General features: G+C 29.6%; 1 protein-coding gene across 3 annotated transcripts in view; it reads right to left on the minus strand.

The window, feature by feature from the left end:
- LOC143206585 (putative G-protein coupled receptor CG31760) overlaps positions 1-27,993 on the minus strand; it is a 337,104-nt gene that overhangs the window by 136,560 nt on the left and 172,551 nt on the right. For all 3 annotated transcript variants that reach the window (XM_076419193.1, XM_076419192.1, XM_076419194.1), the window contains exon 6: positions 24,219-24,383. In XM_076419193.1, coding sequence (XP_076275308.1) covers positions 24,219-24,383 — 165 coding nt within the window. The remainder of the gene's footprint in view (positions 1-24,218; positions 24,384-27,993) is intronic.

Raw genomic sequence — 27,993 nt, forward strand, 5'->3', positions numbered from 1 at the left:
CAAGCCTCGTCAGCCATTGACGCAGAAGGTAATCCGAAGGATGAGGCCTCGTTTTGAATCGGATATAAATATATACACAACTGTTAGCGATTCATATATCATTTCTTTAAGCGGTTCGTTCGAAATGGAGTTCCTGCTTTATTTATATCGCAGAAAACGAAAATATGTTGTGATTTTGCAGGTGTGACAATTTACGACATTATGGGGTTTTGTAATTTATTGTTCGGATTTATTGCCATACACTCAGATTTGTTACTTTTTATAACCTTCATAAAGGCCAAACGTTTTATGTGACAAATGGGAACTGTATGTTATTTAATAAAAAAAATTGAGATAAAAATATGTACGATATTATCACGGGTTGCATAAACTTGAGTGTTTAGGGTCAAAAAATATTAGGCTTTATTTTAAGCGGGTAATACATTATCAATACATTATTTTTTTACGTCATTTACTTCATTCGTAATAAATGTGTTAGTCTTTTACAAAATTTCATTGGATTATTAGATTTTTTAGATGAAATCAAAATTTAAAGTATTGGGAGTCGAATTTCCAATATTTATTAACAGGTTGTTTACTAATATTATTAATGTCTATACTAGGGATGTTTGCTGCCGAGAAAAATATCGGTATATCGGAGAAAAAAATATGGCCGGCTTGGTTGGCGTAGTGGTAAAGGCGACGGTATGGTCGCATGGTCGTAAATTTATGTTTGTCATTGTTTAATATTTGTGTTTGTCCTAGGCAAGAGTGTAAAATTCGATGAAGAAAATGATCCCAATCACGCCCGTATCCAGGCTGAGGTGAGATCGGATGTCTTCTGGGATGATTTCTAATTTGGTCACTCACCAGTCGATAGGTTTAATGCCGAGGACCGTGGTTCGGAGTCCACGTTAAACTGTAGGTTTAGTCCAGATAAACCCTCGTTGGTAAAAAGGAATAACAGTAAAACTTTTTAAAAAATAATAATAGTAATTTTTTGCGATTTTTTGTTGAAAAATATCCATATTTTATAAAAGATATATCGATAATATTAAGGGAAAATAAAAATATTGATATATTGATTCAATAAAGGTCGATATTCTTTAAATGTTTTAAAAAATACCGATATATTTAATAACCCTATAAAATTAAGTAAGAAAATTAACTAAACAAGAAATTTATATATTGTTTTTTTTTAAATATTAAAAAACATCGGCAAACAAAAGTATCATCTATATATGGATCATTTTGATTAATATACCAATATGTCAAAAAAATATGGATCAAAAATATCAATATTTTTTTAAAGAAAAATATCGCTATATCTGGTCAGTACTACAATTTTAACTCCTTATAAGTAAATAGAGATTACCTTTTCGACAGAATAGATTTTTAAATTATTTTGATTCCTTATTAGCTCTTTAGCTCAAAATTATTTGTACTTTTTATAAAATGTCCTGTCTTAATAGATATTGAATCGAATTTAATAAAGCGACTGTTGACATTCGATTCTAAGTTGCATGATAATGTTGTTTTATTATTGCAGTGTCTACAGAAATAATTTTAGGGCCTTATGGACTATAACTTTCTCTTTCTTTGTTTTTAGAATAATTAAATTTGTCTTGGGATAGAAACTTCTAGGAATTCAGATATGCATTCTTTTAATTATTATTATAGATATAGATGAAAGAGAGACAAATTTTTTAACTTTTATTCAACAGCTTTCCAATATAGTTTTACGCTTTTTATAAATTTGTAAGAGTTTACCTCACACGTTAGGAAACGCGTATCACGAAAACAAAAGTATCATCTATATACGGACCATTTTGATTAATATACCAAAAAAGTCAGATATGTCAATATGACAAAAACATATCAACCAAAAATATCGATATTTAAAAAAAATGTCGCTATATCTGGTTAGTACTATAATTTTAACTCCTTATAAATACATGGAGATTGCCTTTTCGAAAGAACAGATTTTTAAATTCTTTTGATTCCTTATTAGCTCTTTAGCTCAATATTATTTGTACTTTCTATAAAATGTCCTGTCTTAATAGATATTGAATCGAATTTAATAAAGCGACTGTTGACATTCGATACTGAGTTGCATGATAATGTTATTTTATTATTGTAGTGTCTACAGAAATAATTTTAGGGCCTTATGAACTATAACTTTCTCTTTCTTTGTTTCTGGAATAATTAAATTTGTCTTGGGATAGAAACTTCTAGACATTCAGACATGCATTCTTTTAATTATTATTAAAAATATAAATAAAAGAGAGACAAATTCCTTGACTTTTCTCCAACAGCTTTCCGATATATTGGAACAAAATTTGTATGACTTTACCTGACATGTTAGGAAACGTGTATCACGAAAACAAAAGTGTCATCTATATATGGGCCATTTTGATTTATATACCAATATGTCAAAAAAATATCGACCAAAACTATCGATATTTTTTTAAAGAAAAATATCGCTATATATGGTCAGTACTACAATTTTAACTCTTTATAAGTAAATAGAGATTCTCTTTTCGACTTTCACATACATTTTTTTTCTTTCTTTTCTTTTGATTCCTTATTAGCTCTTTAGCTCAATATTATTTGGACTTTCTATAAAATGTCCTGGCTTATTAGATATTGAATTGAATTTAATAAAGCGACTGTTGACATTCGATACTGAGTTGCATGATAATGTTATTTTATAGTAATAGACACTGCAATAATTTTAGGGCCTTATGGACTATAACTTTTACTTATTTTGTTTCTGGAATAATTAAATTTGTCTTGGGATAGAAATTTCTAGGCATTCAGACATGCATTATTTTAACTATTATTAAAAATATAAATAAAAGGGAGACACATTTTTTGACTTTTCTCCAATAGCTTTCCAATATATTGGAACGCTTGGTTTATGTATGAATTTACCTCACACGTTAAGAAACCATCATTTGTTTGTATACGCACCAGATTGAAATACCAACAATACATTAACTAACGTCATTAAACAAGTTATAACTCAATCAAACATATGCCGGATAAAGCTAAATACTAAATTTTATTTTATTATCCTTTAAGTATGACAAATGTCGAATTACTTTAAAATTTTTTTTGTTTCATAATAAAAATCTCAGTAAAAACATAATTTTTAATAAAAAAATATATTATTTTTGCAAAATAAATAGGATGTAAGATTATTTACAATGGGAAATTTTACTTAAATCTTAAGATTATTTACAAAAAAGCTGGAAGTTGAAATTTTGTTTACTTTACTAGCAGAATAATGTCCATTTCCAAAATGTATGTGAAATTGATTTGATTTTTTTTGTAGTCAATGCGAGTTTTTTAAATTGTTAGGAGTATGTGTTTGGGGATATGTCATGTTACAATGAGCACCACGTAAAGGTCAACAGTTTGAGTTGACAAGCTCGTGCATTTTTAGTTTAAACAGTATGGAAATATTTAAATTGTTTAATACAATTTTTCATTACAAAACTAATATTAAAATTAATTCCTTTCTAATATTTAATAAAACAAAAATGTATGAGAAATTGATTAATAAAACATATAAGGGTAATCTAATAAATAGCAAAATAGCGAGTCTTTTATATTTATTGAAAAACATATTTATTCAACTTAAAAATAGTGCTGTTTTATCTTCCATCAAATATTACAGAATACATCAGCAACAGAATAAAAAAAGGAAATACGCCCACCACCAATCAATTCAAACGCTAAATATCAAGAGTTTAAGCTAACAAACTCCTTTTTCCCGCACAAACTGTTTAGACAGGTATAAATATATGTTAGTGTTCCGTTTTTAAAACAATTTTATATTATTATTTTCAAAAGCGCTGTATTAATTTATTAAGCACGTTGTTTCTTGTTATTATATTAAAGTTTTTTTTATTTTTGTGCTTGCTCTTATCAGTATTTCAATGATCTAAAAAGTCCCCAGAAAATGGCTTTCATTCAACATTCATGAACATTGTTGTATTTATTAATCCTAGAAACCTATCTTAGAGGCACATAAAGACGAACATATATAAATGACAGACTGTGGGTTAAATATAGTTACGAATACCATATTTTTTGAAGAAAATGTAATATACTACATTAAATAATGAAATATCAAAACAAAATTTAATGCAAATTTCAGAAAACTTATTACAGCATCACAAAATATGCCTATATTATTATAACACAAAAATATTTTTTTAGAAATCAATTCAAACATATATTTTAAGAAAAACAATTATTGTTTTTAACATTAAATAGTTACAAGATAAACATTCAAACTAATCAAACCTTTAATAACTAGCTATAATTCTGGAGCAAAATTAAAAACTTCGTACTCGCAACATTCTTTTTAGAGTTTTTACACTTACTGTGAACATATTCTCCTTTTTGTAAGAGCAAAAAGCGAAGTATTTATTTTTGGGTCCAGATTTTACTGCTCAAACTTAAGCACCTGTGTAAGAAAGTTTTAAGAAGCTTGAGGCCGTATCTCCATTTAATTTTGACCTTAAAGAAGTATTGAAAAAAACACGAAAAAACGATGTAAAATAAAGTCATTAGCCTTAAAATGCGATTTTTATTTGTTTGATGAAGATAGAATAATCTATATATAAATCATCCTTCATCATCATCCTTTGGTTTCAATTTTAAGTCAATTTGTAAGGCTATTCAGGAGCATTTTAGATCGGTGGCACCTATACGAAAATATTATTAAATGTTAGTTATTGTTAAATGTAGCTGAGTTGGCTAAACAGCGCAAGGCGCTTACTTCACACGTTATAAAAACAGAGAAACTTTTCGATTCCGTATATGCCTTACAATCGTAGATAAAATCTTTAGGGTTATATAGGTCTGTTACAATAAAAAGTAAATATTCATGATTCAATCATAAAAAATAATCATGTGGACTTAAACTAGATTAGGTGTATTGATTTGTCTGATGCAAATCGAAGTTATCATTAGATAACAAGATATTGCTTTAATACAGGAAAACAACTGTGGGATATTTCTAACATATATCAATATAGGTTCAAAAACAGTGTTACGTATTATAGTCGCTGTTCTCTAATAAATTGGTACAGCGTGATATCCCTCTAGAATCCATAACGAATATAATTAGAGCAAGTGTTGGTGTTAAGTACTTCGAAAAATATTATAAAGATGTTATATATGATATATGATTCTTCTGTTGGCCGATATCTTTCAATATTTTTTCAACAATAAATGAATATCTTGTTTAGTTCATTCTCTTACTTAATTTTAAAGGTAAAAATTTAAATAAAATATGAATTAATATTAAATACCGGTAGATCTTTTGTAAAATATCGATATTTTGCCGCAAAACACTTTTTCCTTCCGATATATATATATATATATATATATATATATATATATATATATATATATATATATATATATATATATATATATATATATATATATAATACATTATTTCCTAAATGGTAGAGGCCAATGATTTTAGGCTTATTGGAATTAGTCTATTTGTATACGTCTAAATGTTTGAAGTGTCTGGATTAGTTGTTTACAAGATGTATTATAAGAGTGATCAAAAAGGCAGTTGAAAGATATGTTTTGCAAGTAATTTTGATTAATTTTAAAACGAAAATGTCCCTCTTCTGCTACAAAATTACTTACATACTTACTTCATTTGAAAAAGGTATTTAACATTCTAGAGCTAAGAGTGACGTCAAATAAATGGTTGGCAACATTTTCTCTGAATACATCTATAACTCTAAACAGGTCTCTCTATACTAAGAAGATATGCAGTGATGATTCTCACAGTCTGATATGCACTGATCTCATGTGTCTGATCTGGTAATGATTTTTGTGTCGATTCTCAATATAGAGGCTTTATTTTACATTTTATTCTATTTAAAAAAAATGCTTTTGCTTACTAATTTTTAGATTTTAATTAGTAAGAATATATACTCGTTAACTTCTCACATTGTTTAGAATCTTTGTTAATTTGTTAATCAGATTGATCAGTATGAAGGAGAGTGAAGTTGATAGCAAAAATGGAACATTCCTGATATTGGCGATATTTTTTATGAACAACTCTATATAATCTTATTGTCAATTCTATTTGTTTTAACCTGCCAATTCCAATATTAGTTTAACTTTCTTTTAATCTAACATCTTAAAATATAACAACAATAAATTAAAATAAAAGCTTTAGATATTTCATTTTACCAACAAGGAGTTAATTAATTAAAAAGTACCTAATTTATTTAACGAAAGTATCCATTCATACTTTCGTTTTCATTATGAGAGTATTTTGTAATCGCAAAATAAGAAATTCCTCGACACAACATAACTGTATACCCTCGTCAACTCCCAGAACATTTTCCATGTTCGAAATTAATTTGCAAACGATCCCAGCGTTAGAGACGGAACATTTGGTGTCGAATTTAATATACATATAACTCAAATGGGAATCTGTTTATAATGTCAAACTTTAATATAACAAAAATATCGTAATTATTCAACTTTATATTAAATTACACCCAACAATTGAAATATTCAAAACAGCTGCTGTCATTATGCTCAACAACTTGCGTTCCATTACATTAAACATTAATAAGGCTCAGGTTGAATAAAATGTAGTTTGTACCGAAACTAATATTGGAATAATTTAATTGGATTATATGTCTGAGATTGCTGCTTTGGTTATTACGAGTTAATTATGTAGTAGTATTTTAAGTTAAAATTAGTAGAACAGACTTTTGATTTATACAAAAGTTATTATGATATTATTTTAGGAATTTAAGGTTTCGTTGACAAGACTTCTATTCCTTTTTGTAATCCAAAATGACTTTAAACTTAAGAGCACACTAAAAATGTATTGCACCAAGAGCTAAGCTATACAATATTTATTACAAGGTAATAACCATGTATAGATTCAATAAATAATGTAATGTCCTCCTTTTACTAAATATATATTAATATTGGAAATTTCTGTGGCTTGTAGAAGCTTTATTGTTTGTACTCGACGACAGAAGTTAAAGTATGATTATGTTTATATAGTGACTGCTAGGAAAAGTACTTCTATATTTTTGATATTTTGAAGAATTTGTCATTTATAGGTAACGTGTTTTTAGAAGGTGGTCGTACAAGCTCAATAAGTCAAAAGAAGATTTATCTTTAGTGTTGCAGTATTTGTACAACACAACATAAGTTAACATCATAGAATTATAGATATGTAGGTTATGAAATATGGAAGGACTTTAAACACAAACTACACTATTTTACTAAGAAAACTATTTTATTTCATAGAAAAAATATTTTTTTAACGGCGATACAAAGCGACAGTGAGGGTTTTTATAGAAACCTCACAGATAGAAAAAAATATAGTAACTGCACATCTGTTAGAGACAATAGCGAAGAAGCAATCAGAAAGCTGCAACATGCCAGTAGTAATATGTTATAAATATGTTAAGTGGGCCCATACATAGAGAATAAAAGTCAACGAAAGTAAATCAGTGTCAATAAATATCAAACATACTATTAAGGAAGAAGCATATTAAAAAGAAGATAACTCGAATTAGAATACAAAAAAAAATATGTTAGTTATTTGGAATGAATACTTATTTGAGTCCTTGCCCCACAAAATTATTATTTTTTTCTCTTGAGTGCTTTGTCCAAATATAAGTTAAATTGATAAGGATGGGCATACTTTATATATAAACTCTATCGAAATCGCCCTTTTTGTTTTGTAATATTGAAACAAATACTCACATTTTTATCGGTGTAGCAGTAAAACTATCCTACATTCAACAAGTAGCAATCATAAAGCGCTATATTTGGTGAGTACGCTAAGTGTAGTGTGTACTTTTAAAACTCTTGTAACGTATGTTTATTTAATTTTTCGCTATCGCTGGTCTTTTCTGCAGCAATACGCCATTCAATTTATTTTTGACGTCGGTAGGCATTTGCGATAAGAGATTTATTCCCCTTTACTGTCTATGTGGATGACTTTCCTGGATTAAACCTTGACTTTTTTGGAATTGTTGCTGTGTCCAGTCATTTCCAGAGTGTTAGCCATATTTCCTTCTAGTGGATCATTTGCATCACATGTAAACATCTGGAAACAGTTGATTCATCGACTACTAAGCTGTCTTAAGCATTAACTTCTAAGCATAAACTGTTTTGCTCCTCTATGCCTTTTTTGCCATTGACTTCAAAATTAGAACTTTTAAATCATTGAAACCAAAACCAACAGGTGGTATAAGACGGAGCAGCTTGACCAAAACTTTATATTAACTTTTGCAGCTGTATACAGTGAATATCTATATAATACTAAGTAGAAATATAGAATAGTAGTAGAATACTAGAATTTTTATTTTCTATTCGTATTAGAAATATTTCGAAATCATAGCGTTTATTTATTAGGTTAGAGTATTCAACAGTTGTTAACATAGATACTTTCCTATAAAATGAAGGATAATAGAAACCTTTCTGTTACAATAGTCGAGGGTTTGGATCCTGCCAAATCATGGTCGTTCGTAAATTTGTGATTGTTTATAATTTTATTATCCAATAGGCAAGAGTGAAAATTTGACAAATAAAATGCCCTCAGTCATATCAGTAACCATGCTGTGTAAGACCGGATATCTTCTGGGGTGATTTTTAAGTTAGTAACTCTCCAATCGCTACTCTTAATATCGGGGATCGTGGTTCGAAGCCCATGTTAAGCAGTAGGTCCTGTCCAGATAAACCCTAGTTGGTAAAAAGGAGACTTTAAAATATAAGGAAAAATAGAAACTTTTATTACATTAATATTCAACAACATATTTTAGGATTATTATCATATAATAATTTAATGAAAATAATAACTGCTTTTTAATATTTCTTTCTGCAGCAAACAGTACAATTAAGGGAAACATATAAATAAAAATATTTAAAACCAGCATTTGTCAACGACAACGCTAAATGTCGAGAGTTCACCCTAACAAGCTCATAACTTAACGCCCTCGTCAACCTGAAAAAGCTCTCAGATCGTATTCGGATTCGGAGGAAAGTGCCATCAATCGAATTAAGCGTTTCAAAACCCAACTGTCGATATTGAAAAAGTATCGTTTCAAACCCAAAGCCGATTGCAGGAACAATTCACCTCGCGTATCTATTAAAACGGAATTATTACTAATGAAGTAATCAGGAGCCCTTTAGAAAATGCAAACCGTTGTACCAATGTTACATTGTTGAATTTGAAACGGTAATTATATTAGCGGGTAGGTAGGTCTCAATTAACCATTCCAATATTACGGAATGCACAAACAATAAATGTGGAATTTCTAACAATAGGTTCCATGAATTATAAAACATATATTTACAATAATAATAATTTTTTTAAATTTAATGATATTATTAACTTTATTATGAAAAATAAAGACAAGAAAAAGAGTGCTCATTGATCAATGAAAATAGCAGCCTATAGTATGTTCATTAATAGAATAATTGTTTGATTTAGTTTTAGATGAATTTCCTAAGTGTGTAAACCATTGTGAAAAAAAAACTTAAAAAGTATATGTTATAGTGTATTTCATTACGAACATTTCTTCAACCAGGTCAAACTGTCAACAAGAAATTACAGGCTAAGAATTTTGAGCGCTGTTGTGCCATATAATGATAAGTTTTTATCTTCGTTAACCCTTTGAGTTTTGAGAAAAAAAAACAAAAATTTGATGATCGTTAAAATTTAATCCTGTCCGCTACTAAATTAATACTTCAGACTTGTTACTTGTACATAATTGAGGAAAACATAAGTGAATACTCTAAAAAGTATTATTAAATTTGTTACTGCACAGTAACAAAAGAAGAGTGTTAAACTTAAGAACACATATTTTAAATTATTAAAAATAAAAAGTTAAATAAAACATATTTATATTGCCCGTTATTTTTAAACAGACATATTTGATTGAGCAAATATTTTATAGAAATTATATTTTTCTAGTTTTAGTTTTGACAAGTTCGCTAAAATATTTTCAATATCTAGCTGCTTCCAAATACGCGACTCTCTAGCAATTAGTTACTTGTACATAATTTTTATTTGAGGAAAACATAAGTCAATACTCTAAAAAGTATTATTAAATTTGTTACTGCACAGTAACAAGCAAAGAGTGTTAAACTTAAAATCACATATTTTAAATTATTCAAAATAAAAAGTTAAATAAAACATATTTAGATTACCCGCTATTTTTAAATAGACATATTTGATTGAGCAAACATTTTATAGAAATTGTACTTTTCTAGCTTTAGTTTTGGCAAGTTCGCTAAAATATTTTCAATATCTAGCTGCTTTCAAATGTCCGACTCTATAGAAATTAGAGCAAAATTTTCTAATCCCTTATTCTAGGTCGTAAATAATCCTTAATTAATTTTAATTTAGATAGCTATCTCTCATCTGTAGTTACAGAAATTAGTATAGATAATAACATACGAAATGTAATAGTAATATTTGGGAATGAATCAATTAAATTATTGATTATAATGTAATTGTGTGTTTCTACTACCGAAAATTAGAATCATTCATTAGAACTATAAATAATTTATTTATCTATATAATTAGAACAATAACTCAACTAGTTCCCTTTAATAAAATAATCATTGTGCGATGGCACATTGAAAATGAATCATTTATTGTGACACTGTTATATATCAAATCGATATCAAAGCAATTCAGAAATTGTGGGTCCTCCTATTTTCGTTGCGTTAACTATTAAAATGATAATTAAATTAGTCGAAATGTAGACCTCAATTAATTATGTTGAAAGGAATGTTGTTGGCAGAATTATTATAAAACTGGATACTAAAAGCTCTACAAGTGGAATATAGATCTAAAGTTAAAAAACTATCATCGAAATCAAAGGTTGGATTGGTGTATGTCTTGAAGAAGGCATAATTTTTCCTTGTGACAGCCATCGTTATTGCCCGTATATTAGAAATGAAAACATCCACAAGAATCTAATCTACCTATGGTCAGTGAAGAATTTTTGTTCTTATGTTTTGAAGGCTCCTTATTACCAACTAGGGTTTATCTGGACTGGACCTACTGGTTAACGTGGGCTCTGAACCACGGTTCTCTGCGTTGACCCTACCAACTGGTGAGTCACCAACTTAGATATTATAGTAGATAGTCCTGTCGCCTTCACCACTGCGCCAATCTAATCGGCTAATAATTAATTTAAACGGTGTGAAAAAAACACCAAGTGCGATTGTATTGCAACTACTCAACACTAGTGAGCGCGGATGTTAAAGAGGAGAGAACCTTTTGAGGTGGTGTGGTATTCCTAATTAATATTAAACAGTATAAAGTATTCTCTTCAGAAGAAACTTTTTAGGAAACCTTATATCTTTAATCTTTTAATTATTATTATTCGAATACAAGTATACTATAAAAATGTTTTCAATTTATTTTAAAATATTTCTCTTGAAAATATAATTAAGTGCGTTAACAATTTAAAACATATAAAAATAATGTTGGTTATATCAATCTGAATTAACATCTATAGAATAATAATTATATTAGGGGTCAGTTAAAGTTTAATTAACCGGAGTGTATTCGAACTTAACCATCAGTCTATATCGACAAAATTACCATCGAAATGAATTGTTAGAGTTCAAAGTTTCATTAATGGAATGACTAATACTAATAAAACAGTAGAAGCAGCATGAAAACACAGCTATTATATTTAGTGATAATATATTATTTTGAAGTATGAAGGCAGTTACGAAAGAAGAAAAAAAAGGAGAAAAAAAATTAAAATATTGGAACCCCATTGCCATTTAAATAATAAAATGAAATAATTAAATAAAAATGAGGATAATTATTAATAATTACTATTTAAAGTTATTATTAAAATCCCAAACATAGATAACATATTTCACCATTTCAGCTATGTATCTTAAAATAATATTAAAAATATTGATAAAAACTAAATATTTTAATAATAGATAAAATAAAATAACATTATTAAAAATATTTAATACTGAAAAATTAAAAAGTTGATGAGGTTTTGCCATAATAAAGAAATTTAATATCAATAAAATCAAGATATCCTTGTGAACCTAATTCAGTTCATCTGTTTAAGTCATCCAGGACCATTGATTGTTTGATATAAATTAGTTTTACATCGATAGAATTTTGATTTTACATTTTAGAAAAAAAACGGCATATATATTGATAAATTTCTGAAATTTACATTTGCTTATGTAAATGTTTTTTTATTATTATATCGACAAATTATCTGTAATCCAACATTGACAATTATATTTGAATTGAATTTGAACTTACCATAAATTAACTACAAACATTTATTTATAAAATAGAGTGAAAAATTGAATTGAACAAAAGAGAAAACTACCTTTGAAATTATATTAGATGAATGTTTTTGCTAGAAGATTGATGTTAAAATCCAGCTGAATAAACTCCTTGAAAAATATGCAGTCTTTTCAAATTAAAAAGTTCAGTGATCAACAATATTCTACAGATTTATAATACACAATGAAATCTGAAACTGAAACAATCATTGAAAGATGAACCGTACTTCCGTATATAAAGTGTCAAATAAGGAGAAACAAAATCGAGCTTTATTTTAAAAGCATTAATGGTGGAGGATGAAATGTGGATAAGATTGCAAAGCCGGCATTGATGTCAAATAAGGCGACGCTAAGTGTACGGCAGGCTTTAAGAGAATTCGTCCATTATGACATGAGGCCAATTATTGGATAAAATTAGAGCTCACAGGAGTTCGTGAAAATTACTTAACTCAGTTATCTGAGAAAAAAAGTTTATACAGAAAATAACATAAGATGATAATCTTATTATGAATACCAACGTTAAATCTCTTCACCTGTGTAGTGTTTATAATGATTGCAGGTGACGTGTTTTAGTATATAATTAGAATTACATTATTGTTTATATTCTCATGTGGTGGGTACACGAATAAATAAGACAGGTGACGTGGCTCAATACAAATTTTTCATATACGAAGTTTCAAACATTGTTAATGTTAGCGCCTATATCTATATAATAATCGGCTTAGCGGAAATGTTGCCTTCCATTTTAAGGAAAACAAGAACACCTAGAGGCTTGAAATTTGGCACGATTAAAGCTTATACGGAGGAAATATATTGTTAGGTCCAATATTTGTGAGTAATACGAGGGTCACTATTTATATTTCGGTAGTTGGCAACACTGTTGTCATATGAGTCCATCTGACAGCTCCATCGTAAAGTTTGACATTTTTGACAATATACGTACTCAGAACATTTTGTCGCACGGGCGTTATTTGTTTATTTTATATTTGGTTGAAAGTTTCGTCTCGGCAAAAATGGAACTGAATCGTGAACATTATCGTGCGATGATTTTTTACGATTTTCGACGTAGATTATAACAACAGGAGTGCATCAATCAACTTAATTTGACTTTTGGTGATGAAGCTCCACTGTATCGCTGGTTTAGTGAATTCAGTCGTGGTCGTAGTTAACTACCCGACGAGTTTCGTGAAGGTCGTCCAAAATCGGCTATTGTGCCAGAAAACATCGATGCGATGTGCGAAATGATTAAGCAAGATCGTCATGTCACCTATTGTGAGATTCAGGCATCCCTAAGGATTAGTTCCACCAGCATATATGCGATTTTACATGAAATTTTGAAATTGAAATTGAAAGACGTTTATAGAATCGTGATAGGTGACAAATCATTGATATATTCGTATGAGCTCGAAAGTAAGCAGCAGTCGACTGTATGGCTGTTCCAAGATGTACCAAATCTAACAAAAGCTGTTCGCGCATGGATCACTTCAAAGAAAATGGTGGCCTGTTTCTTCGGGAAAACTGGTCATATTGCAACAGTGCCTCTAGTGGATCGTAGAACAGTAAATTCTGATTGATATACAAATATTTGTTTGCCAGAAGTCTTCGGTGAAATAAGGAAAACAAACAAGAGACGCCGGATTGTTCTTCATCATGACAATGCGAGCTCTCAAACAAGAGACTCTTTGAGCACTCGAAACATCGAATTGATGGGTCATCCGCTGTACAGCCCTGATTTGGCACCCAATGACGTCTTTTTGTTTCCATCCGTAAAAAATAAACTGCGTGGTCAACGATTTTCATCGCCCGAAACAGTTATTGAAATGTTACCTTCTATTATTCCCGTATTGGAATTATCACAGTTATAAAATAATTATGGCGATATACATCATGAGTATCATGAAGTAAGAAATGTGTATAAATTGTTCCAAACCTTTTCAATTTTTTTATTACTCCATAAGTATCAATTTTTCCAATAAAATAAATAAATGATCTGAGTTGTAAGAAAATCGTGCTTATACATTTGTATAACAGCTTTGAGCAATTAAAAACTATTGGTGATGCTTAGTGGCTTAGTGATGATCAGACATTTTAAAAATATAACCGAAACCTTCTATTTTTCATTTTTTATTAGGCATAAATATTTAAATATGAGAAACTTGAGTAGAAATGCTTTAATATGCTTTAGAGCAATTAATGGTATTATTAATGAAGGACAGGTTCTACTACACCAAAAAACATATTGGTGACTATTTATTAATTCTTATGACACATTTTTGAATATATATTGTAAAATCTCCTAAACTCAACTTGAAAAAAAAAACTGTAATATATAGAAATACTGTATTACTATTATACCCTTACTAAAATACTATTATACCCTTCTGGAGCAACAACGTCGGTATGGAATACTATGCCAGTTTCATGCTTTGAAATTTGTTAATACAAAATGAAACATATTAATTAAAAGGATATGTAGAAATTATCGTGCCCATAGAGACTGTTATTTATCTATGAGGTAGCCTTCTAATTCTCTTATTTCATTTGCCACAAAATTTAATTTTAGATAATGTAAAAAATCGATTAACTGATTTTATCTAAAGGCTGGGGGTACTTCTAATATGGAATTACCTGAAATATATAACACAATAAATAAGTTATTTCTTATGATATCACGGAAATTAATTGCAGACGCTAATAATACATTTTATAATGTTTCAATCTGAATAATATTTTTGATACCGTAACAGTTCTAAGTGTGTTTGTGAGGTTTTTGATATTTTAATCCATCGTATCGAATGTACTACATCAAATAATATAACCGAACAATCTTGTTTGTTTTCAAGTATCTTGTACTCTGTCAATAGTATGGTAATTCCATGGACCTTAAAAAAAAGATTTTTAGGTAATTCGGGAAAAATTGAGCATTTTTCGATGCCATACATATGTGAAAAAATACAGACAAAAATATGGAGTTGTGCAGTTGGGGTTCATACATTTTTAGTCCAAAAACTGAAACAAGTGATTTCAAAAGGCGCCGTTTAAAGTCAATATTGGCACATTGGAATAGTGTCGCAGAAGCCAGAGCAACCGTCAAAAAATCCTAGCCTAACTCTTTCAATTTTTAATGAGAATAGTTAATGATTTATTTGTGTTAGAGTTCTCGCCATAGTGAACAACGCATTTGGCCTCTAAAATAGTACTGGATATTGAGAGTTAAGAGACGAATTTGACCAAATTTGAACAGCTTTTTTTATAAATAAGCCTGAAATATGATACACTGTTGAAAGAAGCACAATAACAGCTTCTCTTTGAATAAACTCCATCAGACAGACAGGAAAAGAAATTGACAGTTGGTGGAATCGTCAACAAGTGTTCGATAGACTAGAAATAAACATTTTGGTAATTGACAGAAAGAGGTTGAATGAAACCTTTTTGTTTTGGGCTTATGGGCCCGATGCTGATAATTATAAACACATAATTATAAGAGCGGAAATAACTAAAGATGAGTATAATATTAATATAGGGTAATTGTATAAAAACCTTATTGTAGATATTGTAGAGTATAAAATATTTATGTACATAGATATTTTTGTAATTATTTAGAATACATATGAGTATTATAAAGAAACATATATTTATGTGTTTAAATGAGACGTGAATATTTCAGAATGGTACACTGGGTTGCTCGTGGCAAGATGATAATAAATATAGTGTAATATACATAGTGTATAGTGCATATATATGTATAGTGTAAAGACAACAAAAGTTGGTGGAAAAAGGTAAACGTTGGAATAACTATCGATTAGGTTTTGTTATTCATTGCAGACATATAGTTCTTCATGTTGGAAACAGGAATGGTTTTATATCTGGTGCAGAATTAGTATTTCTCTATGTCCAAGGGTGTCTACCATGAAGAAATGAACCATAACTTGTCTTTGCAGTAATTTCAAAATCAGCTTTTAAAGAACTTGGAGGAACCATCAGTTATTGTTATGTACAATGCACCATATCTACCATATATATAGTACACTGGTGGGGAAAATCCCAATGAGTGCACCAGCAATGTTTGCAATTAAGGAATGGCTTAAAGTACATAAAATAAGTTTCAAGGAAATCATGTTAAAGAATGAACTATTTCAAATTGTTACTCGGTAAATATAAATGAAATATTTAATTGCATTTTATGTAATTTGCTTTTTTAGAAATAAGCCTGTGAAAAGATACGTAGTAGATCAAATTACTGAATGTAATGGCCACAGAGTATTATGTTTTCCTCCCTGTTACTGCATTTTTAATTCAATTGAGTTGATACGGGATATTGCAAAGAATTATAACAATAGATATTCAGGTCGAGGAGGATATTCAAACCAGTACTGTCTGGATTTATGGAAAGAGGCATTGTTGAAAATAGCACATTTGATTTGTGTAAGCTCGATCAGACACATTGAAGAAGAAATTGACAAATGGTAGAATCTTGAGCAAGTTTTTGACAGATTGGAAATAAACAGCTTAGTCATTCACTTGATTAGCGTTTCTGAAAGTGACAGTGATCGAATAAAACCTTATGAATGTTGGTTTATGATTCAATGCTGACGATTACCAAGACAAGGTGATGAAAGAGGAAACCACTAAAGGTCAATATACAATTAATATACTTTAGTTGTAGGGAATTGTATTATAGAGTGTGAAAGCTTTATCAGCATGTGTGTTATTGTTCAGAATATACATGAACGTTTGGTTAACATGCATGAGGAGAGAAATAAAACTAACTATTTTGTAGATATGGCAAATGCATTAAGGAGAATGCAGTGATTAAATGTAGTTTTATCAAGAAAGATGTATACAGATAGTAACAGGACAAACTAAAGAGAAATATAGTAATACCATAATGACTTTACAAGCATACATTGCATCGATAGAAACAAGAACTAAAATACATTACTCAGATATACGTTCTTCGATAATATATGTATTAGATGTATTATAATGTTAAAATAAATTATATTTAATAGAATATTTGTTAAATTATTTTAACTCAGGGTTGCTGTGGAAACATTGCGACGTTTTGACGGATCTTCCGTGTCACTGCTATTTTGAATTGACTATATATACATTAGATGTACTGCACTGTTAAAATAAATTGTATTTGATAACGTTATTTTTGTTTTATTATTTTCTTTGGATTTGTATTTTGTTATGTCAGAGTCACATTAAACCAAAACCTAAATTTGATGCTGTAACGTTGCGTTATAAATTTTTAGAATAATCTATGGACTGTTTTATTTCAAACCCAGCATAGTATGCTCTGCATTGAGATACTAGAAATACGCAACTTTATAGCTATCTTTTAGGAAAACTCCGAAATTACTGTATTCACAACCTAATAATTAATTATTTCAATAATATTGTTTAATAAAAAAGGTAATTGAAATAAATAATGAAAACAGACAACACTCCAACACATAGTAATATTTATGCAAAAAGTTTACGAAGCTCAGGCGGAATAAAGATAATTCTATTAGATCTCAATTTGGAACTGTCAGAAATAACTGAAATATTATATTCCGGAATCAGAAAGGATTTAATTTGAATTACAAAACAAATGTCAGAGGTCATTCCGGGTTGATAAAGTAATAAGTTCATTGTGATTATAAAACTGTAGACCCTCGTCAGCTCGAAAAACATCTAAGTTGGTCATGATAAATGTTCGGGGGATAAGTCCTCTCGGCTGTAAATTTCTCAGTTGAATGTAGCAGGATTGTGCCATCAGAAATCATCCAATGATTTGAGATATTAAATCTAATATGTTTACTGAAACTTGTTGATTCAGATTTTTCTGAAATAATTTATATTAAATTTCATAGTTGCTTGATAACTTATTTCGATTTTTGCCAATTAATGATCTTTTTTTACTGATTAATATATTACTACTAGTCGTTGCCGACAAACTTGGAATTTGTATTTATTGGCACTTAGTCTCTAATAAAATAAAATAAAACAAAAAGTAATAGTACTCTTCAGTGTTTTTATAATTTAGTACACTGTACACTATATAACTACTCCAGATCGCACGGTTTGGTGCTCTTGAGTCTGCGTCCTAGTTCGGTGAAATCCAACAGTTACAGCACTTCCGCGCTAACATGGTAGTGGAGTCTTTCTTTATGCCTTCTTGCGAATGTTTTAATTTCCTCTATGATAGTAGAAATCCCAAGAATTCGGTGTACATATTTGTTTCTATAGAATCTAAGCGTATCCTCCATGGGTCTCAGGACTTTACTCTGAAATACTTGTATTATGTTGATATAAATTCTCGCAGAACATCTCCATAACTGAGTTTCACGACGATCCTCATCTGATATAGAGACCTATTTCATATATATAGGACTTATCCCAAAGTAGTTTGCATTTTAACTGTTTGGCATACCAGTAACAGGTATATAAATAGTTTGATTGTAGGTGAATCTTCAATATGCACTTATTTACTCACATTTACATTTGTTCTTCATATTCTACTCCGCTTATTTATTTTATTACTTGCATATTGCGGTTTTCTGGTTTTTTCTTTGCTATTGTATCTAATAGCAAGTACCCATAGTTTTTGAACTCTAAAGAACCTGGTTGAGATATATGAGTTTAACAGTTCAATGTATTGCTTTGGGAACATTTTATGGAGTTCTCTCAATAACATTCTAATCATTAAAGTTTTATGTTCAAGAATATAGTTGAGCAAACTTTTTCTCTTCTTAGGCTTTTTAGCTAGTTCCTGCTATTCTATATACCTGGTCAATTGTTCAATGTTTGTTCCTAAAACTAATCCCATGTGTGGGTATTATAATAGTTCTATCTATGATTGGCTTTAAATATTAACAGAAGTTTTTCAAATACTTTAATTACTACTGTTAGCAGTGAATTTGGTTGATAAGATCTTACTTCATTTGGTGAATCATTCCGGTCATTTCCCAATCATTCAGGATATGTTTTATTCGGAACGCTACATTAATTTAAGTTGATTACTTTTACAATTGCCTTCCTTGGCATTTTTCGGCGCGACTTTTTGTTTTTGGTGGTCTTTCAGAGTAAATAATATGTTTCCTTCTCATGTGTTAGATATTGCAGATAATTATATGTGGATTTGTATTTGATTTATAATATTTCCCTTCTTAATTTTTTCGGGTTTTCTACTTTGTTGTTATTTTTTTCTAGTATTTGTTTTTCAGCTATCATTTGCTTAATTGCTTAGTTAATTATATTTTATATTTTGTACTTAAGCAAAAAATATTTTATGGCTATATGTCTATATACATGGGGAAAATAGTTTGATTTTTGACACCATTAAGAAGGTTTTGCAAAAACCGAAATAAATAGTAATACGGACGATGGACGCATTAATTAATCTCTGTCAATTATTGTCAAGTCACTCAAGATATTCAAGGTTTAGCGTTACCCCGATGGAAAACCATACTTTTTAGATTAATCAATTTTGAGAGTTTTTAATCGCTTGCTTCAGTTCCATTAGCTGTAGGAATTACAGAATCAATATTTAGAATAAAATTGACAGTTTGGCCAAAAAGTAGTGCAGACTTGTTTAACTGATAGTACTTCAACCAAAAAATCCATTATTTTTTTTATTATATTTTATAATCTCCTTTTTATTGGGTATCGAGCGTTTATCCGTACTAGACCTACTGTTTAAGATGGGCTTCTTTTTTTATCTTTTTCACATTTCTCGACTTTTAAACAATCACAATCATAAATTTACGACCATTGTCCAGTACTATGAGGATCAATCGATCACAACAGTAGGAAGACCGTCCTGTCGCTTTGACCACTGCGCCAATCAAACTGGCAGATCAATTTTTATGTGATGAATAACAATTATGTATAACCATTTTGATGAAACCCCTTATCTCTAAGACATTCATGTCATTTTATATATGTCAAATACGATGCTGCTATACATTTTAATATATCTTTTTAAGAAAAAGCAAGGGAGCAAAATTGCAAAGCGCAATAAGCTCTGGCTTTGTAAATTATTGTTATATCTATATACGGAATGTTCTTTCAATGCGTTATAGTACGTATCCATTAAATAAAGTAAAGATATACAAACTTCTAACTCTTTCATCAAAACCCAAGTTACTTTTTCCTAACCCTACTAATATTTTTAGTGAGTTTAATGAACTTTTTATATGAAACAAATGTATTGATTGGTTAGCTTACTGGGAGACTGTCAAGGTATACAATATTTTCATAACTCCATTTAATTATTCGATTATTACGCTTATAGACTTTTAGTTATCTCAGTATCTCATATTTGCCATTTTTAAGTATAGTCGATCAGGATGGGCTTCAGATTTCTTCGATTTTAAGTTTAAAACTTCATGCAATATAATCATTATCATCAATGTTAAGCTGATCATCGTCGAGAGATATATTTCTCAACCAATATTTTAATCTTGGAGCTTTAAAAAATGTTGATATGATGAATCGTGACTCCTTTGGTCTGGATCTGTAGTTTTGATATGCATTGTTGTTCTAATGCTTTATGTTTTGATGTAGCATTCAGAAATTTGTGATTGTTGACTGATTCAGTTGTGACTGTCTATTGACATTTTGGCTTTCAGTTGTATTTAGATGAATTTACGAAAAATTTATAGAAATAGGGAGACATCTGAAAAATAGATTGTTCTGGTTATTACAGTATAACTTTGTTGTATTAAATTAATAAAATATAATTAATTAAATCACTATTTTAATTATATTACTTCTTTTTAACAAAATATTCCATTTCGATTTTTATACCACCTGAAATATTTCACTTTCTCAAATTAGACATGAAATACATACGATTTCTACATCCAACTAATCTAAATAAGTAGATTAATGAACTTGTAGTAGATTAAAACCTTGGTATATATTTCTTATCAACAACTGTGATAAACCCTATCTTCGATAAGATAAAACATGAATAGAATTTTATGCAACATCTTATACAAATAAAAGATTTTTTCTTGAAAATAATTATATTAGCAAGATAAATATTCCGGAATCAGATTTATAACTTGATTGCATGAATGTAGCTAAATAGACTAAATATGTAAAATTATCATATCTTTAAAATAAACTTCGAGAAGAATATAATAAATTTACTTGTGTTTTAATTTACCTGACACTGTAAAAAATCAAGAACTTTTATTTATTTCATATTTGAACAAGCGGGACAGTTTGGCAAGGAACCTGTTACTAGTTCTCATTATTCTGAATGCGTTAAGAGTAATTCTAAAGCAGTGGTTAATTTAATAATTACTAGTCTGATGACTAGCCATCAGTTTTTTGACAATATTTCAGAATTAAGTACTTTATGCAGAATAACAAGTTTATTGAAAAGTACCCGACCTGATACATAGATGGCGCTACTAAGATTAAATCGATATATTTTTTAGTTAGCCCTAATCCTCAAAAGACGCGTGTATAAATTTGACAGCTCATTAGTTTGTGAATTATAGCAAAAGAGGTTGTTACTGACGAAAACATTAAGAAAACCAACAAAATTATTTTGAATTACCGTAAATTGAAATGAAATGAAATATTAGACACTCTAAATATATCAACTGAACGAGTACATCATATCATTCACGAATATTTGGGTAAGCTCCGGCAAAGTGGGTGCCGCGCGAGTTCACTTTTGACCAAAAACAATGACGAGTTGATGATTCGGAGCAGTGTTTGAAGATGATCAAGAGTAATAGACCCGAGTTTTTGCGTCGATATGTGACAACGAATGAAATATGGCTCCATCATTTCACTCCAAAGTCTAATCGACAGTCATACGAGAGGACTCGATGAACCCGCTCCAAAGGGTGGGAAAACGCAACAGTCGGCTGGCAAGGTTATGGCGACAGTATTTTGGGATGCGCACGGATTAATTTTCATTGACTACTTTGAAAAAGTAAGGACCATCAACAGCGACTATTACATACTGTTATTGAGCCATTTGAAAGACTAAATCGCCGAAAAACGGCCCCATTTGAAGAAAGAGAAAGTGCTTCTTCATCAAGACAATGCAGCGTGTCACAAGTCAGTGAAAACGATGGCATAAATCCATGAATTGGGCTTTGAATTGCTTCCTCATCCACCGTACTCTCCAGAACTGGCCTCCAGCGACTATTTCCTGTTCTCAGATCTCAAACGAACGCTCGCTGGGAAGAAATATTCGTCGAATGAAAAGGTGATCGCCGAAACTGAGACCTATTTCGAAGCGAAGGACAAATCGTACTACAAAAATTGTGTTTTAATATGGCCGACCGGAAGTTGTATTATATACATATGCGTGGAAAATATTTTGATCAATGTTATTTATATTGAAATAGACACAATTTTTGACTTGAGCATCTATTTTAAATACAGATACAGTATTTAATTAATCTTTTAATATGTACCTTTTAATATGTAAACGTAACGTAAAACGTTTGACGTAATGAGTGTAGCTAGATATTGCCAGAGATAAGCGCTGGAATATGGCGACGAAAAAAAAAACTCGTTAATTCTTTCAAAATAACAATTAGATATTTTTTAAATATGTTTTATTTGAGAATTATATCTTAACAGCTACACATGCATATATCACAAAGTTAATGTGCCATTAAATATAATAATCAATAGTTATTTCCAGTATGTACAGATATTTTTAGAAACCTTAACAACAAATGTTGATTGTTAGTTACGTCATTGTGACATGAGACAATAATCGAATTCTCATGCGTTCTTAGAATTAGTAATCAATAAATTAAATTAAACCATTTATGTTTATTAAAACTTCAATGGCTTTTATGTATTTTTAGGTTGTCTTTTGTTATATGCAATTAATTGTTATATGAAAGAATATTTCAATAATTAATTACACATATTTCGTATTATCTGTGCTATAATTATACATTTTTCTACATAAAATAACAGTTTATATATAAATAAAGACGCTAATCATGGAATGCTCGAAATTTAATTTTCGACATTCATTATTTTTATTGTGTTTAAAGAAATCAGCTGCCGAAGCAAACAATAACATACGTTTAGGAACGTATGTTACTTCGTAGGTTCTGATTCCAATTATAGGTTTTGGTTTCAAATTTCAGTGATAAAGGACGATATGGAGAACCAAAAGTTATAGAACGAAGACCTATCTCAAACTTCCTACGACTTTTTAAAATTTTAAGACATGTATATTTGAAGGGAATGAATTTGAATTGATGGAAAATGGAGACAGAAATTGAATATTTATATCCATAAAGTCTTGCTACACATACGGGTTTAACAAGGTGTATTACGAGCTACAGAAACCGAATTAAACTGTTACTGCAGATATCTCGACGCCATTTGCTTGAAGTGTTGTTAAAAACAAGATGACCAGAGTATAGAATTAGAGATACAAAGACGTCCTCATCATAATGCGCAGTCACACATTACTAGTGTTGTGAAGGACAACTCAAAATGTGCTCAAATAGTGGATCGGTGGATATCTCTCAAATCAATATTATTAATTTGTTTTATTATTATCATTATTAACGTTATTGTGACACGGTGTTGTCAAGTTGCCGGAAACATGTAAAACACTTGTTGAAAATGAAGGATAATATTATGATTAATATATATCGTATGCAATCTTATTAATGAATGTCTTTTAAAACTGAAAAGTTAGTAAAATATATGCAAGATGCAATAAACGTACTATATTGGATATCAAGATATTTTTACTTCATTAGTATTAAACTCCGATGTACATGATTACAAATTTTTTATAACTTTAAATGTTTATCGACATTAATTAGAAATTGGAAACTATAGCTGTTGTATTTTATTTACTATTAGACGCCAGTACTTACCCCATTCTCCCTGGTGGTGGAATTGGTACACTGTACGACATCAACCATCGGCGTGCTGAGCAAGAGTAATATGGATATGTCCACCAGCCTCTATAGGAGACATTCGGTGGACTTTCGATAAATTTCGGTGAGCGTAAAGTTGGGCTTGAATCAGCATCTTCGTACCTGAAAATAATTAAATATAGACAAAGACTATATTGTTTGAATATCAAGAACTTACTAGAAATAGTGCACATACTTTTATTGTTTCTGATAAAATGAAGTAGCAACATCATTTAAATTTAATTTTTCACTAAAATAATGAACTAGTTTTTGTATAGTTCGGGTTCTATTCCTATATTATATTATATTACATTAGACACCTTTTTCGTAAATCAATTTTTGGGTTTCAAAATGGCTTAGCTTATTGCTGCCAAACAATACCATATTACAAGATGACAATGCTTCCATACACAGCCAAAAAAGTCCAGTCTTGCTTTAAGGAACATCATAACATCACCATACAACTTCCCTAGCCAGCATAATGACGAGTCATTTATATACTTGAACCATTATAGAGTTTTAGAGTAAGGAGAGAGTGAGGAGTAAATTTCCATCTTCAACAACAATCATTGGAGCAATTGACGGATGTTTTCATACAATAATGAGTCAGCAAATTGCAGCATTTTTAATAGCAAATGTTGGCTCAACATCTTATTAGTAAATAAATACTGTGTATATGTTAACTTTTAATATTATTTTGTCCATTCCCTCTGTGTGATGATAAAAAAATATATATAACAAATTAATGTAAAGTGTAATTAGATAAAATGGGCATTTGTAGACTTTAGATAACTAAATAAGTTTGTTTATAAAGCATTTATAATATTTGTACTATTATAAAATATGGTAATTTACAAAACAATTTAACTAGAATGATGTTATAAAAAATCTTTTAATATTTTTTAAATTAGGAAATGTTTTTACCACATTGTTATCATTATTTATGTTAGATTTTAATCTTATCATAATCAATCGTTCCGAACGTAATTAAAAATTAATTTTTATATTATCAATGCCAACTTTGTGTAAGATACAATAAAATCTTAAATTTTATATCGAGAAATGTTTTCAATCATATCATTTCAATGAATATATTATTGATTAATATGTTTTTAATTATACGATCAATTTATAGAACAACTAATTATTTTCAGAATTACGGATTGGTTCGTGTTTATTACTAATGTTTTTCTACAGAAAAAAATCATTTAATATTTTAAAAATTTGATCTATTCTGTGAATAGTGAGTAATATTATTGGATAATATTTTATTTTACTCTATAGTATTATATTATACGAACCTGAAAAATATGTAGAGTTTTTCTAAAATATTGCACAACTACATTGTATGGCACAATTTTTCTAACATAAATAAAATTACGTGTTTTCAATCCCTTGTTTCATAGTTAAAAACATTGTCAACTGATATGGTACGTTCCTTAGTAATAAAAATAGTAAAAAACAATGAATTCGATGAAAATCTTTTCGAGAAAGAGTTAGCCGCTTGTTTATATCTCAAGAAAGTAATTGATGGATATTTAAGTAATCTACTAGCTGAAAATTACGACATTTTAGGCAATGATTTGTTACAAAAATTTAAAAGCATGGGCTGCAGAATATCTTTAAAATACATATCTTGCATTTTCATTTCGATTTTTCCGCCTAATCTTGGAATGGTGAGTGATGAACAAGGTGAACACTCACTACGATATAAAACAGATAGAAGAGCGTTATCTAGAAAGATCGAATGCTAAAATGTTAGCAGATTACTGCTGGTTTGTAATAAAAAATTCTACTGTTCTGAGTTTCCTCTCCGTCCTTCCTGATATTATTTACCTGTCTACCATTGGGTTGCCTCCTTTCTATGCATTTTTAATTGATTCAATATTAAGATCTGTTCGTATTTCTTGACTTCTCATCCGGTCGATCTTTGTTACACTATTCTAAGCTATTTCGTTACTGCTGCTTGTTCCTTACTGTGATCTCTTAGTTTTGACAATATCCATTTCTCTCAACACAAAGGTTTGATTTGATTTGTAAATTGTCTTGTATCCTTCCATACTATTTCTTTATGATATATCTTTTTCATGTATAATTTTGCTAATTATAGCGAGGTATAAATTCATGGTTTTTCTAATTCTTACATTCATTCCCATTTTTTGACTTCCATCATTTTGTGTTTCTTGCCCATATACCTAAATGTACTTACTCTCTATTTTTGCACCCTCAATTTGTATCTTTATTACTTCTTGCTCTCCCATCACCATAACTTTCGTATTGTTTTTATTCATTACCAATCTATATTCTCTTAGGTACACTCTTATTTTCTGCGCGATTGCTTAACTTGCTTGTATTTAATCCGGCCCTATATGTAGTCATTTTTTCTCTATTTTTTCATCTGTTCTGTTATTATTCCATCGATCGATATTATAAACAGGTTTAGTCTTAAATTTCCGCCTTGTTTTAGCCCTGTTTGGGTTTTGATTTCATATTGTCAGCAATAGCGGCATCTGTATTTACCCTGTATATATCTTTATTTTTTTACAATTTTTTTACTTGCTCCTCTTTGCTCTAATATAACCAATAATGTTTTCGTTCTTCCTCTGTCAAATGCCTTTTCCAAATTAATAGACTGGATATATCTGTTTCATTACTGTTCACAATATTTGTCTCATGATGAATATATGGCTTGTATGTATGTTCCTTATGTTCCTTTTCGGAATATGTTTTGGTTCTATTCAGCCAAGGTAGGAGATGTTTACTCAATATGTATCTTGATGGAATATTGTTCACCCGTCCAAATTCCTTAAGACTTAAGAATGTACTTTTCACACATGTAACAAAAACTGTTTTTTGCATTGTCGGCGTCTCTTTTTTTCAATATTCGTCTTCAAAACCATACGGTTACACTCACGAACAGTCAGTCACAAAAATACCTTCATGTGTTAAATCAGTTTTGTCAATAACGATAACGTTTACTACTATGGAGAAAGTAAGAGTCAGACAAAACAAGGTGCTCGGTTAGCCGGAATGTGTGACGAAAGCAGCTGAATTGTTTAACACTTTATGAGCGACAGTATCCAATACGAAATCAATCATATGAAATCAATCCAATACGAATCAATCGTAAATCCAATACGAAGATATACGAAACATAGTAAAACATCTTTGATGAAAAGGAATAGTGGACGGAATCTAAAGTTAACTAAAACAGACCCACGACCATTAAGGATTATCGTCAGACGGCACACAGCTAAACATCTTAATTTTCCAGTCTTAATTTGATAAGTATAAGAATATTATTTAACTAATATCAAACATCTCTTCTGGTCAGCACAATCATCAACAGAATTCAACACGATCGAATCATTGTAGGAAATTTTATAGCAGATAGTGGATTTCCATCTTCAAGATTAATGAAGCAATTGGCAGATGTCTTGGTAGTACAATGAGTCAACAATTCATTGGAAACTATTCAGACACTCTACGAATGCATTCCGTAAATATCTGTAGTTGTTTTAAAACTCATATTGTAGCGTAACATCTTATTATTAAATTAATATTGTGTATATATCAAGTGGTAATTTGATATGGTCCATCTCCTGTATTTAAGTTGCAAATTCACATGTGTTGTAATACGGGAGTGTTTCCCTTTTATAGATACTTAAAGATATAGATAGTCAAGATATAATTATATTTAATTAAATATCCGTTGCAAAAAAGTAAATTCCTT

This window comes from Rhynchophorus ferrugineus, unplaced genomic scaffold (assembly GCF_030347505.1).
Source record: "Rhynchophorus ferrugineus isolate W39M unplaced genomic scaffold, kcgeb_rfMv2 rfM1, whole genome shotgun sequence".
NCBI lineage: Eukaryota > Metazoa > Arthropoda > Insecta > Coleoptera > Curculionidae > Rhynchophorus > Rhynchophorus ferrugineus.